General features: G+C 42.9%; 1 protein-coding gene across 2 annotated transcripts in view; it reads left to right on the forward strand.

Annotated features, from left to right (window-relative positions):
* Positions 1-15,141, forward strand: part of ABCA4 (ATP binding cassette subfamily A member 4) — a 1,118,748-nt gene that overhangs the window by 902,907 nt on the left and 200,700 nt on the right. For both annotated transcript variants that reach the window (XM_085601480.1, XM_085601481.1), the window contains 2 exons: positions 1,617-1,794; positions 4,945-5,060. In XM_085601480.1, the coding sequence (XP_085457606.1) occupies positions 1,617-1,794; positions 4,945-5,060 (294 nt within the window). The remainder of the gene's footprint in view (positions 1-1,616; positions 1,795-4,944; positions 5,061-15,141) is intronic.

Genomic DNA, 15,141 nt, shown 5'->3' on the forward strand with positions numbered 1-15,141 from the left:
AAGGAGAGCGGAGGAGAGCGCCCTATTTACTAAAATAAGGTACTCTCCTCCCCTCTCACTAGCGACGGCGCTGAAATCAGCTGCCATGCGCCATGGTGCAAGGTTGTCTCTTTTAGTCTAGCATAGTTTTTGTACAAAATACTATGTACAGACTCACTTTAACCATTTTCCAACTTTGAATGTGTGCTGTAACGTGCAGCACACATGCAAAGTCGGAAAAGGAAGGAGAAATGAAAGCTATTCTCCTTCCTTGCGCCTACTTGAAAAGGGCGCAGTTTTCTCACACTAAACCCAATCTACTTTATTTAGTAAATTGGATTTAGCGTGCGAAACCTTTGATGGTTGAATGGGAATGCCCAGGCACCACCCTTGGTATACCCCCATGCCGTAAAATAATGCAAAGCAGCGCTATGCGCTACTTCGCATTACTTTTCTGTTATTTCCAGCACTAAACAAGTTTAGCGCTGGAAAGTATGGACCTCATTTATGAGGTTTTGCAGTACGGCAGTGCTGGAGGCCTTCCTGCTGTGCTACCCTACGGCAAAAGAAAAGGGCAGGAATGCGCGGTATCAATCAGATATGGCACATTCCTGCCCTTTTCCCCTGTGCCAGTCACAAGAGACTTTTTCCTCTTTCTATGTGCGTTGCAGAATGCAGCGCACACAGTGGTGTAGCTAGGCCATAGGCCGCCCGTGGCCTCTGATCAAAGAGCAAGGGGTCCTGGCGATTCATGCAGCCGCGGGGAGGGTTAAGGGGGTGCTGGCAATTCTTTCAGCCGCGTCGGCCACAGTTAAGAGCAGGAGGAGGGAGGCCCAGCTGCCGCCCCCAAAACACATGCCGTCTCCACCGCCCCCCCCAGTTACGCCACTGAGCACACATAGAAAAAGGAAAAACGAGGAGAAATAAAGATATTTCTCCTCATTGTGCTTCCCTTACGTCTCCTCTGAGGAGGTGTACGTTTTTTGCGCTGCCTCAGAGTTAAGATTTTCGTAAATCTGGGGCAATGTCAAAAAGCCATGAATGTGGCTGGGAACGCCCCCAGCAGCACCCATGGAACGCTCCTTTCATGCAGATTTCTGAGCCAAAGGGGCACATATTTATATGACCATTAAAAAGTCACGTAAAGTGGCTTTACATGACCTTATAAATATGCTGTGGCACATTGCACCACCGGAACGTCAAAAAAGCGACATTCCAGCAGCTCAAAATGCTGGTCCATGAAGCCCGAAATTGGGACAAAACAAATTTTGCGCCGATTATGGCTCAGAATCTTAGTAAATCTCTGCCGGAATGTCTGCCAACACTGCATAGTGTTTTCCTAAGACCCTTATTTGTTTTTTACACAAATCCAAATAATCTTGCTCAAACCTAAAATAATGATATTAATTTTAAATATTTGAAAGCTGAACATCTGAATATGATAAAGAATCAAAACAATCTGTTGATAATTGCCTTGCCAATCAAACAACAAACCTGAAATACTGGAGTCCAAAATGAGATTTTCACAATACAATACTTTCATGCGAATCCACTGGTATTTTGCAATTGCAACTTCACTTGTTTTGTTGCAAGGGTTGTGCAACGTTTGTCAACTCCTATTTTGTATCATTCCTCAGGTTGACTACTTCAGTGGACGTGGTGGTTGCCATCTGTGTCATTTTTGCTATGTCTTTCATTCCTGCCAGTTTTGTCCTGTATCTGATCCAGGAAAGGGTCTCCAGTGCTAAGCATCTCCAGTTTGTCAGTGGTGTGACTCCTACAGTTTACTGGCTGAGCAACTTTGCATGGGACATTGTAAGTACAAACCTGCTTTTGCCGTTCAAATTTATGCAGTCTATAAACTGACTGCATATGAGATTAACAAGCGTTGGCATATCTATAAAGCTGTCTCATAACTGAAAGTGCCTTTGTAGTCACTAGTGAATGTAGGCAGTAAATTGCTCATCATGCATGGACCCTGTCGCTCTTCCATACTCTCATGCATCCATTTATCTACTCACTCACTTGTTTTCACTCATTCACCCAAACATCCACTATGAAATGCACACACAAACTCAACAGGCATATGCAAGCTAAATTAAAAGAACAAATGTAGGAAAAAAGATAACTGCAACTATCTACACGTGGCAGACATATGTTAAATAGGCAGTGGACGGCCATCTTGGAGTGGTATTGTGCATAGTGTATACACAGAGTAATAACAATTCACCCTTAAAAGCCAATTGGCTTTGACATATGCTGTTCACAGTAGTGCTAGCAATTCTTCCTGCTGTCAGAACCTTTCATAGTAAATAGATCAGATCTCTGGCATCTGATATACCTTTAACCAATGAACCAATAAGCCTCTTGCTCTTATCCTTGACTTATCACATCACCTACTCAAGCCTACTGCATTACACATAGGCTTGTCTACAAGGCAGCCATCAGACACTCAGTTTTAGAATTACAGATATGTACAAAATAACAGTTGACAAAACAATATAGAACCTTTTAAGAGGGCCTAATAAGTAGGCTCACATTGCAAATTTCCTACTCACAGGGTTTATGAGAGCAAGTAACAACCACCAAAACCATTACCTACTGTAATAGTCTGTGAAATTCCGCAAGCAGACATTAACAAATTGTAATAACAATGCAAAAGGGATATTAACTTTAACATATTATTTTTACAAGATTTAATTAAGGTCTCTTTTCTTTGTGACAACTGTTCATATGCCATGGCATTTGACATAACTTTCCTAAATGAAACAACCAGGCCTGTATTCTTTATCATTGACTTGTCACCAAAACCAGTCCGGCTTATAGTTATTTGATTACAAACATGTACCCAAGTAGATTTTCCATATCCCTCTGAAGGGGGCCTGAGAACATTTATTGTTGGATAATCTGTGGGAGTCCATGTAACAAAATACCTGTCTAGAAGTTTTAACACAGTGTTAATCTGGCATAATGGCCAATTGGATTAGCATGTGCTTTTTGTAATCGATAGTTCAGGCCTACAGCCTTTGTCATAATTTTCTTTTTATAACAAACAGGTCAGACCTATGGAATCTGAATAAATTTTCCATATGCACCACTTTGGCTCTATTGCATTTTATCTGTCACCATAACCAGCTCAGGCTTACAGTATTGAGCCTAAGCTTTCTACAAGGCAACCATATGGAATATTGTCATAAAATAACATATATGTACAAAATAACAGATGGCAAAACAATCTATGACACCTTGTAAAATGGCCTAGTAGTGCACATCTTCTATTTCAGTGTTTGCCAATATACTTGCCCTTGGATTCTTTTGAGATTCTGTTTCATATGTAACAGGGTAGACCTAAGGCATCTTAGATATATTTTCCCAGTCAGGCGATGAAGCCTATAGGCTTTATCATTGACTGTTCATTGTAGCCAACCTGGGCCTACAGAAATGAGAGTCAACGTTACCATAAGGTAACTCTCAGGAATAAAGTCATACAACTAAAAATATGTACACAATTAACATTAGAAAAAAAATATACACCAACGAGAAATAGCACAGTGCAAACTGTATACTCTAAAGGCCATATTTAACAAAAAGTAATGCAGCGCAGTGAGTCACCTTGCTGAGCGGCATTACAGGAAACAGACAGGAGTGTGCCGTATTTATCACAATATGGAGCACTTATGCCTTTTCCCAACGCTGACACAGAATTGGATGCCTAGCACCAATGCCGGCAAGCAGGATTGTTTTTGTGCAGGAAGGGGAACCTTCCTGTACAAAAACAACCCCCTGACGCAGTTTCCTCTTTCTATGTGTGCAGCTGAATGCGGCACACTTAGAAAGAGGAAGTGACAAGGAGAAATAAAGATATTTCTCCTCATTACGCCTCACCTTTGGCACATTCCCAGATCTACCAGTATTGGTAAATCTGGAATGCATCAAAATCCATGGGTGTTACATGGGAACACTCATGCAACATCCATGGAATGCCTATCTGGGGCAGAGTAACGAAACACAGTAATTTGTGCTACGTTGTGTTACTCTGGATTTATCAAACCACTCAGGGCCACGCAAAGTTGCCTTGTCTGGCTTGATAAATCACATTTTGAGGTTGTGTACTACATGCACCACGTTGCGTGGTGCAAAAGCGACGCAACACCTTGATGAATAGGGCCATTAGGGTTTATCAGAGGGCATAGCCAACACCAAGGTTCCTGCAAAACAAAGTACTCTGTGAGATTCTATGTAATGAAATACCTGTCACAGACTTTAGCACAGTGTATTAACAATCTGTCCTTAAAGGTCTGATGACTTTAAAATATTCTTTTCACAATAAAAACGTTAGACCTCCTGCCTTTGGTGTACCATTTCACAATAAAAAGATCAGCCTTGATCATTGGTTTGTCACAATAACCAACTCAGGCCCATTGTAATGAGCATAAGCTTTGCCACAAGGAGAAACATGCAATACAAGCACTAATTTTTAGTGGAAATGCCCACCTGCATAATCGAAGATTGACTTATGAGCAGATGCCAAGCCTCTCCTTCAGTATGGCCTCTTAAAGCTCTTGTTTTTAGGTGATCATATCTTGTCCTACAAGATAAATTTAAAAGTGCATCTGTATGCATCAAGATATAGTGGACAATATGGTCCTATTTTCAAAATGTGTGGCAGTAGTCTTCTGATTGATGAGGCTCTTTTATACCAGAAGGAGGGTTTGACCTCATTTAATGTGAGGTTGGAATGTAGTCTTGGTAGGTGGGGTTTAATTTTGCAAAAAGGTTCAATTGGTAGCGAGCATTGTGTGTTTCAAGCTATATGCCTCATCTATGCACAGCCTCCAAACTGTCTGGGTGTAGCTAAGATAGTGAACTCTTTCTTAAGTATTTTGGGATATTGGCAGAAATTGTTACATTTGACAATAACATTTTCATCATGGAATAATAGTTTTCTTGTTTTTTTTCGATCAGGCAAATTATTCTGTGAGTGCTGTTATGGTAATAGCTATATTCATTGGATTTAACAAGAAAGCTTACACTTCTTCAAACAACCTCCCAGCGTTTATCATATTACTCTTTCTCTATGGGTGAGTATCTACTGACTGAGCTCATGATTTCTGTATAATGGACACACTTTATTCCAAGAGTCTTCAATTATTTACATTTGTAACCAAACTCTGTAGGGTACAACTACAACGATGTATGTTCACTTGCACCTTTACAGCAGTCCATACACAAACCATAGCCATATGGAGCTCTACTGACAGCCCTCTCTTCTGCTCTGCCGATATTTTCTTTAAGCCTTCTGTGCACAGTCCTCAAAAATGAAAACAAATGAGCTGAAAATCTGTCAGTTGACCTGGTTCTATATCCGCCGGTCAAAGCTGCTAAGATTAGTGCAGTGTGAACATGCAGGTGCTGATGTTGCATTGCTCTAGAGGCCAGTATGCTTCATCCACAAAAGGTATAAGTGGTGATGTAGCATAATTATAAAGCCCCCTCTGTTAAGTTATACTCCACGATGATAGTTCATTTCCAAATGCTTTATTCAGCAAGTAACTATTTGTAAAAGGAGCCGACACATTCACACCTAACGGCAGGTAAACTTCAACTGCTTTCTAGTTAACTTTCTGGATGACATAGTATGATTCTACAGGTGACGCTGTAAGCACATTCCATACTTTGGCCCTCATTTCGAAGTCGTTGGGCCTGCCACCGACACGTCAGTGGTGGCGGGCCTACCGACATCCATTGAATCGGTCCGACCGCTGGATTACAATCTGGATGTCAGAGGCATCTGGGGGAGGGACGCGACTGCTGCTGTTCCTTGAGCCCATCGGGGCAGCGGTGGGACCGTAATCCTACAATAGGGGTGGTACTTGCTCAGACACCGTCTTAGGGATTACGATATCCCTTTATTTCTTCCTTTCTATGGCAGTCCAACAGGCAGACAGAAAGGGACTTTGGGGGCCACTAACATGGCCCCCTTCCCCCCTGGGCCTCCGACATGGGGACTGGGAGCACCTGCGGTGCCCCTCAAATATCCATGCACCATGTGGCAGGCACTGCATGTTGCCTGGCACAAGGTGCATGGATGTTTGAAAACATAAATTTTTCTAATGAAGCTTGTTGTGTGGCCCTTTTCCGGGCGCTGCACAAGCTGAAAAAGAAAAATTTATGTTTTCGACTGGCCATAGGGGAGGTGGAACCACCGACATCGTAATAGGTCCCTAAGCGTCATAGGATGACTACATTAAGTAGACACAACACATTTTCTTTCTTAAATAATTAATGACTAAACATCACAAAAATAACATTGATATGATTTAACTATTACAGTGTTATACATAGTAAATTCTAACTTAGAAAATAGCATCCTAGACATGAAATAATGACTCAAATATCTACTCAAGCCACGTAATCGTGCAAATATGCAGGACGCTTAATTTTTCTTCCAGACCTACTATTGCACAGTGGTTCTAATTTTGTTTGATTTAAACATATTCCTGCATTAGGCACACCCTCATTATTTAGGGCTTCACTCTGAGTTCCATCACTACCTACCTCAGTACAAACTTCATTACTAGCATATGTTTCTCCCTTTTTCCTCATTCACTCCATTCCTCAAATTAAGTGTATCCAACCAATTATATCCAACCAATTATAATCTCTCACTTTAACCGCTTCCGACACCTTCTTCTTGTTCTCTTTACACCTCACAAAGCGACTCATGTTCCACACATGACCATCACTCAACCTTGCAGAATTAGTAAATATCTTTACCACTTCAATGGTTCAGAATATTTGCTTTCTCCTTTTTCACTTTAAATGGTAGTTTAACATGCATTACCTCTCCTTTCCTTAACTGAAAATCTTTAGCACCAATTTTCTTATCTTTATATTCCTTATACCTCTCCTGTGTTTTCTGAATGTTCTTCTTCACAATTGTAGGTGACTACTACTACAATTATGAATTTACCATCCATTTCTGGTTATCTTTCGTGAAAGGCAATATTCCTATCATTATGGTAAAAGGACTATACCCTGTAACAGTATGAGTAGTGCGATACAGCCACACCATTTAAATTATCCTCTCCAACCAATTGAAATTCTTACACAAAGCCAATTGCAAAGATTCCTTCACCACATGGTCGAACCTTTCCACTTCACCATTTCCACTGAGATGATAAATTGAAGTCAATTTATGTTCAATGCCATTACGTCTGCGAAACTCAACTTCCCCACTCCTAAACTGTACTCCATTGTCTGGGATGATTCTGTTGGGTAATCCTTTCCTCTGAAAAAAATCATCCCAAAAAACTCCACACTTTCAGTATTGGCATTACTCGATTACAACCAGTACATAATAATCAACCCCCTATAGTATCCCATGCCATCCCAGGGCACGGCGTAGGACACAGAGTAGTTTCAGTACAATTTGGGATTTTTCTGCATCCAAACATAGTTCACATGTCTAATAACTCTTTCTACTTCTACATCTTGACCTGGCCACCAATAGTTCTCTTAGTTCTCTTTGATTTTCTTTTTCCTCCTGACAATATCTAGATTTAATTATGGTCTGTATCAAACTTTTAGGAGGTATAATTCTAGATCCTCTAACAATATTCTCACCTGTCAAAGAAAATTAATTGCGTATGTCCCAGAAACTTCTTAACTCCTGTGCCAATGTGTTTTTTTCTGGCCATCCTTCTACAATGAAATCCTTAAGTTTCTCCACCATCTCATCCTTCGTACTGGCATCCTTCCATTCTTTGTCAGTAATAGCATTCACCACCTCTCCCCCAGTCCATGCTACACTCAATTCTTCCCAACACTCATTGGGATCTGCTGCCAAAGGTAATGGAACTCTCCTTAAACAATCCGCTACTTTGTTTCTGACCCCAGGAAGATAATCTATTTATACCTGTAGTCCATAAGTCTTAAGGTGCTATCCTTGAGTAGCCCCTCCGTAGATCACACTTTTAATAGTGGTTTATGGTCACATCTTATCTCCACTTGAAAACCCCACACAAAGGGCCTCATTATGATGTCAGGCGGAAAGCCATCCAACATCAGAGGTTTCCGTCCAACTGCCGTATTATGATACTGGCGGTCAGAGGGAAACCCACGGGGAATACCGCTATGCTTCCGACATGGTCACGGAGCCCGTCGGGGCAGTGGTCAGAAAGGTAATCCACAAATGGCAGCATAACCAGCCTCGGCTCCGCCCTCGGATTTACAATTTTGCTTTCTGCCTGCCCTTTCATGGCAGTCCGCCCAACATAAAAAGGCAGGCTTAAAGTAACTTTGTGGGCCCCTAGCAAGTCCGCCTTCTCCCTTGGCCCTCCGCGATGGGGTCTGCCCTTAAACATCCCTGCATCATGTTTATGTTTATGTTTGTGAGTTTTGTAGAGCGCATAGCTGTCCAAGGGCTTCCTAGCGATATGGAGCAGGAGAGAGCGGATACCAGCTATTTCAACCTGGGAATAGCCATGTCTTCAGTTTTTTCCTGAATGTATTCTCATCTGTGAGGGATTTTAGTTCTGTGGGTATGGAGTTCCAGAGTTTTGGTACCAAATGCGAAAAAGATCTTCCTCCCTGTTTGGATCACCTAATCCTAGTAATTTTGGCTAGGCGATCTGAGGAGGACCTTAGGGGTCTTTCTGGTGTATAGGGTGTGATCAGGGTCCTGAGTAGAGTTGGTCCTTTGCCGTTCAGGGCCCTGTGTGCTATACATAGTGGTTTGAACTTGACCCTGGCCTGTATCGGCAGACAGTGGAGTGTTATCAGAGCCTCTTTCGCTGACTCATACCTAGGTATGCTTCTGAGTAATCTGGCTACTACATTTTGTGAAACCTGTAGTCTATTCAATACGTATTTGGTTGCCCCAGGAAAAGAGAGTTCCCATAGTCTAGTTGCGAGACCACCAGAGACTGTATCACTGTTCTTCGGGTCTCCTCTGGTATGAGGTCAAGAATTTTACGGAGCATCCGCAGAATTCCAAAACAAGTGGTGGCCAATTTCCTGGCTTGAGTTTACATGGTGAGGTTGTGGTCTATCCACACTCTCAGGTTCTTTATGAAGTTTTTATGCAGCGGTGGACGTCCCAATTTTTTTGGCCATTCCATGGTGACTTGTGGTGGGAGCTTATTGCCTAGGAACATGAGTTCCGGTTTGTCCCCATTTAGTTTTAGCTTGCAACTCATCATCCAGCTCACTACCCTTTCCATGCAGGGAGAAACTAGGTTGTGTTTCGAGTTGGGGTACCCTGCCACAGACACTGCCAATTGGGTGTCATCTGCGTATGATACAATTGACAACCCAAATTCCTGGACAATCTCGGCCAGAGGTTGCATGTACAGGTTGAACAATGTAGGGATGAGGGAGGACCCCTGTGGCTTCCCACATGTAACCTCTAGGCTGTCCAAGAACTGTCCGTATTCTGTGGTCTGAAAGGATCTGCCATTCAGGTATGACGCTATCCATCTAAGTGCGCTGTCTTGAATCCCTGCACTCTCTAATCTAAGAATGAGTGTTTTATGATCCACCGCATCGAAGGCTGCACTTAGGTCGAGCAGCAAAATGGCAGCGGCACCTCCTTGATCGAGGATTCCCTTCAGTTCTTCTGTGACTAGTAGTAGGGCAGATTCGGTGCTGTGTGCTGGCCTGAAACCCATTTGGGTCTGGTGAAGCACCTCATTCTCCTCTAAGAACTGAGATAGCGTGTGGTTGACATGTTTTTCAGCTATCTTTCCTAAGATGGGTAGGAGTGACATAGGACGGAAGTTACCCAGGTCTTTTGGATCTAAATGTGGCTTTTAAAGCAAAGGTCGAACTATGGTGTTCTTTCCAGGATTTTGGCACTTTCCCTCTTGTGAGGGATAATGTGAGTAACTCTGTGGCAGTTATCAGAATAGTGTCTCCCCCTTGCAACAAAATATGAGGGGTTATTGGATCAATAGGTGACCCTGATTTGATGCTTTGCAAGATCTTGGTAGTAGTGTCTTTATTTATCCCTGGAAATTCCTTTAATATAGGTCTTGCTATGTGCCTGGTGGAGGCCTTGGTGTCTTGAGGGTCTGGTTTATCCACACTCCTATCATGGAATTATAGATGTCTTCAACCTTATTTTAAAAAAAGGCTGCCAGTTTGTTGCATCTCTCCTTAGAAGATGATTGTGGAGAGGCATCTGGTTCTGTTGACGGGAGGGATTTAACCACCTTGAAAAGTTCTCTAGAGGAGTGAGTAGCTGAGTTTATTTTTTCCTGGAAATAGATGGCTTGAGCTATCTTGATTTCATTGTGGTAGTGTCTAATCTCTTTCTTGTATTGTATCTTTATGGTGTTATCATATGATTTTCGTCAGGATCAATCGTTTTTTTTACAAACTCTTTTTAGAGATGCAAGATGGCTGTTAAACCAGGCTGATTTCCTTTGTCTCTGGTTAGTTCCTGTCCTCTCTTTCCTACCACATTTCTCTATCGCCTTCGTGAGTCATTCTTCCCAGATAGAGTCTGCAGTCTCTTCGTCCCCAGTTATTTCCAGGGTATGTCTATCTAGGGAGTCTATCAGCTTTTCGGGATGGTTCTAGTCCATTTCCTACCTACTTTGGGCACAGTGTGCCCTGTGTTTTGAAGGTGTGTGTTGGCCAGTGAAAAAGGATGTAAAAGTGATCTGACCAAGGCACTGGTGTGGGGAAGACTACTTTTAGTTTAGGATCGTTGGTGAATATTGCATCTAAGATGTGCCCTTTTTCGTGTATAGCTGACAGCAACATCTGGCTCAGCTGCATGGCGTCCATGTCCTGGATAAATCTGTTGAAAATTAGGTCATTCTGTTTATCTAGATGGATGTTAAAATCGCCTAGTACAGTTGTTGCGCTTTTGGAAGTGATATTCTCTGTTATGAGTTCTGTGGGAAGCACCGCAGTCCTAAGGCCAACAATAGCAAATTTCAGCAAAAATTGAGGGAAATAGGCAAAAGGTTTGGGGAAAGACCACCCTAAGGCTGATTGGTCTAACACTATGGCACAAGGAGGAAGAAATCACTAGTGTGTGACTTTGAAGCAGTACCAGCAGTATAGAACAAAAAAGAATACAACTCACTAAAATTCCCAAACTAATTTAGAAACATTTAACCAGCGAAAATACTAAAATAAAATAGTATAAGGGGAGCCATTGATGAGAATTTGTAATACTTGAACTTGGAAAAAGGAAAGTGCCATTGGAAAATAACAGGTTGCGGTGATGTAGTAGAAATTAACCCATCACCACAGGTTATATCAGAGGGAGATAGCACTATGTCTTCTCGATTGTGGTTGTTATGTAACTCCTCTGGTTGGGTTCGCAGAGCCAAATCGACCATAATGAGGGGTTCTTTACAAGGACTGTTATTGCCTTCAATAGAATTCTCCACAGTAGTTAGTTCCACTACTTCACCCCACCCCTCATTTACTGCAGCATTAAGCACATCCGCCATTTGATCCGTAGGGGTGACTGAGTCTGTTCCACAAGAGCGTAAGAGTGCGGATACTCTACCAGAGCGGAGTAATTTTAGCATAGGCTTACCCAGTTGGGGATTAAGAGTTGCAGCCTCCCTTTGCGCTTCATCAATATCACAAGCCGCATCAAGTACATCCCCACATCTAAGATAGTCTGACCTGACCACATCAGATCCTCCTACCGGCTCGAGATCGCCTGTTGCTGCCTTGACTGAAATCCCCGCCCGTCCTCGGCGGGTTGTTCGTAGTGGCGCCACTATTATCCGGTAACGGCGCCTTGCTCCGAAACAGCCAGACAGGTTCTTGCGGGGGATGCGAGAACTGCAGCACACCTCTCGCGTGTACACTCGGGGGGAGGGCAGCGATGATGTTGTTCGTGCTGGCCGAACTGTTCCCAGCGTGTACCAGCTCGCAGCGCGGACTCCCAGCACCGCACAACTAATCTCGGTCACCCGACACATCAGCCCAATGAGAGCGGAAGCAAGTGAAATGATCGAGGCGGCTGAAAAGCGTTGTCAGTCAAGCAGAAAATCCATTCTTCTGTGCAGTTCTCTCCTTATCTCTTCCAAGTGTTCCTCATGAGAATACTCCTAGCTTTCAGCCCGGCAGGGACGGAGGCAAGCGGGAGTCGGAGGCAGGCCATCAATCAGCCATCAGTCGGGGAGTGGGCGGAGATGCACACAGAGGCGGAGACGATCCGCCATCTTCCCTTTCCCCGACCCCCCCAATAGAGCTCACCCAGCGGCAGTCCTGCCCTCACTCTATTGTCTTGAACACGGGGTCCCCAAGCACTGCATGCACTGCAGATTCAATTGGGCTTAGCGGGTATGACGTTAAATCTGCTAATAAAAGGGAGATTATGAATAATTGCCCTACAAAGCAATCAGGCAGGACCCCCCCTAGCTCAGACCAACACTCTCATAACCAGGAGTCCAATCATGGTTCTACTGCCAGTATTACTGAGAACTGGAGGACCCAAAAAGGGAAAACCCATAAGCATGGTAGGAGTGCAAAAGGTGGAAGAGGACGAGGGGGTATGGGTGGAGCCAACACCAAGGCTCAATTATCAGAGACAATGGAACGGTTGAAAGGAGCAGCTATCACTACAAAGCCAGGGCTAGAGCTGAGCCCTCTTCGAAAATGGGTTTCTACAAAGGGGGAAGTCAGATCAATTGTCTCTAGGCTCTCTAACTCAAGAATACCTGGTCCGCCTCCTGCCATTACAACTCAAACTACAACTAATACTTCAATCGAACAAACTGACTCTGCCTCAGGCACTCTCCCTTCTGCTACTCCTAACAGCCTGTCAATCACGGAAACAGACGATCAATCCTGTATCGGGGTGGCAGTAGTGGCTGGTCCTCAGGCTGTATCACGGGAGCTAGGATCTGAAGCGGAAATTATAACAGCTATTAATGGTCTAAACCAGACTCCAGCCCATTTCGCTTTATCAAGTGACTCACCAGATATAGATCCAGGTGGTGCAGGAGCTAGCAGGATAGAGAAATGTTTGGAAGATCATCAGCAGGATAAAACTTCTGAAGAAGAACCATCTCTATCCGGGATCATGCAAGCTCTTAAAATCCAAGGATTAGAAGCTCAACAACATTATCAACAAGTTAGGACTGATAGTCTCGAAATCAAAAAGTCATTGGCTGAGGTTACCACTAAAGTCTCTCATTTGATCTTAGAGGTTTCGGACCTTCAAGATAGGGTGGTCGCAGTAGAAGAAGATAATTCTTTAATTATGAAGCAAGTGAGCACACATGAATCACAGCTGATCAGTACCCAACTAAAGTTGGAAGACCTTGAGAATCGCCAGAGGCGCATGAACCTAAGGATTTTTGGGATCCCTGAAGGTAGTGAAGGGACTGATCCGCGAGCGTACATTGTTGGCCTTCTTCAACAAGCATTTCCTGACTTAGAGGATTGGGACATGGACACTCAAGTCCAAAGAGCACATAGACTGCCACTTTTTCTTTCACGGGACGCCCAATCTTAAAGAAATTTTGCAAGGCCTATATTGGTCTTTCTTGGCAATTTTTTGCTACGGCAGGCTATTTTTTTCAAGGTTCGTCCAACAGCTCCTGTTAAAGTTGGCTCTTTGTCCATATTTGTTCGGTCTGATCTTTCCAAACTTACTATGGAGAGACGCTGGCTACTTAGGCAGCTTATGGATCCTCTCAAAGCTATATGCTCTCAGGTTATTCTACAGGAACCAGCACGCTTGAAAGTTACTAAAGATGGGCATACCCACTTCTTCTTTAATGAGCAGGATGCAAAAAAATTTCTTCATAAATGGCAGCCCGTAGTAAAGAGTTGAGCTATGGTTAATATCTCTCTTATTCTTCCTTGATGCTACTATTTTTTTTCCTCATCATCACGAGTCAATGATTTAGTGTTTCTCTTTTTGGTGGAATATTATCTTATCTCTTTTGGAACGGCTGGGGGCTGTTGGGAGCGGGGGGTCTCAGTCGGGGGTTGGGGGAGAGGTGCTCTCTCTTGCTGTCATTTTGACAGCCTTACGTAGGGGGGTGATTCCTTTTCATGGATACTGGGTGGGAGTTGTTTTTTGACAGGGAGGGACTAGTTAGAAGAGTGGGGTGGGTGAGGGGAGGGTTAAAGGGTCACGGCACTTTTGGTAAAGCTATAGAATGTTGGTTGCAAATTCATTATGTCAGTCTACTTACGGATGGATTTATAAATCTCAGAAATAATAAAAATCTATTTGATGTCAAGTAAGAAATTTAAAATTATGAGCTGGAATGTATGTGGGCTGAATCAAGCTAATAAAAGAAGGTTGGTTGAGGAAGAGCTGAAGGTTTTTAAACCAGACATTATTGGTCTGGTGGAAACGCATGTGGCTTTTAAGGACAGAAACTTTCTTAAACAACTGGGATATGATCTAATCACCTGCACATCACAGACGGTATCTATTCGGGGGGTAGCACTGTTAAAAGCTCAGCATTCTGTGATTAAAATCCTACGCACCATGGCTGATCCTAATGGAAGATGGGTGATAGCGCAGATTTCTGTATCCTTACATATTATGACAATTTGTACAGTTTATGGTCCGAATATTGATTGCCCTGATATCTTCACTAATCTCAGCTCTGAATTATTAGACTGGTCTGAGGATCTTATAGTAATGGGAGATCTAAACTGTATTCTGGATAAGAAAATCGACACTACAAACACTAAAGTTAGAAACAGAATGAATCATACAAGGACAGCAATTCAAGATTTGCTTTACCTGCATCGGCTAGAGGATGCTTGGAGAGTGCTATATCCGACAAATCCAGGTTTCACATACTTTTCTCACCCGCACAAACATTACACACAGATAGATATGATTTTTGTTAAATATAATATGTTGGAGAAATCTAGTATGGTAGTCTGCCCTAAGATCACCTCGGATCATAACCCCATCATGTTAACATTAGCGTTAGGTAATGACTTGGGCGGTAAGAAGAGAGATTTTTCTTTTCCTAAGCATCTCCTTACTAATCTAGATTTCATTACATTTATGCAAGACGCCCTTAAGGAATATATTGCCAACAACTTACATTCCACTTCGCTAGCATTTGTTTGGGATTGTCTGAAGGCATATGTAAGGGGGATTACACTCCAATATATAATTAAACAAAATCGGCTTAACACTAATCTAAT

The sequence above is a fragment of the Triturus cristatus genome, chromosome 4_2 (assembly GCF_964204655.1).
Source record: "Triturus cristatus chromosome 4_2, aTriCri1.1, whole genome shotgun sequence".
Taxonomy (NCBI): domain Eukaryota; kingdom Metazoa; phylum Chordata; class Amphibia; order Caudata; family Salamandridae; genus Triturus; species Triturus cristatus.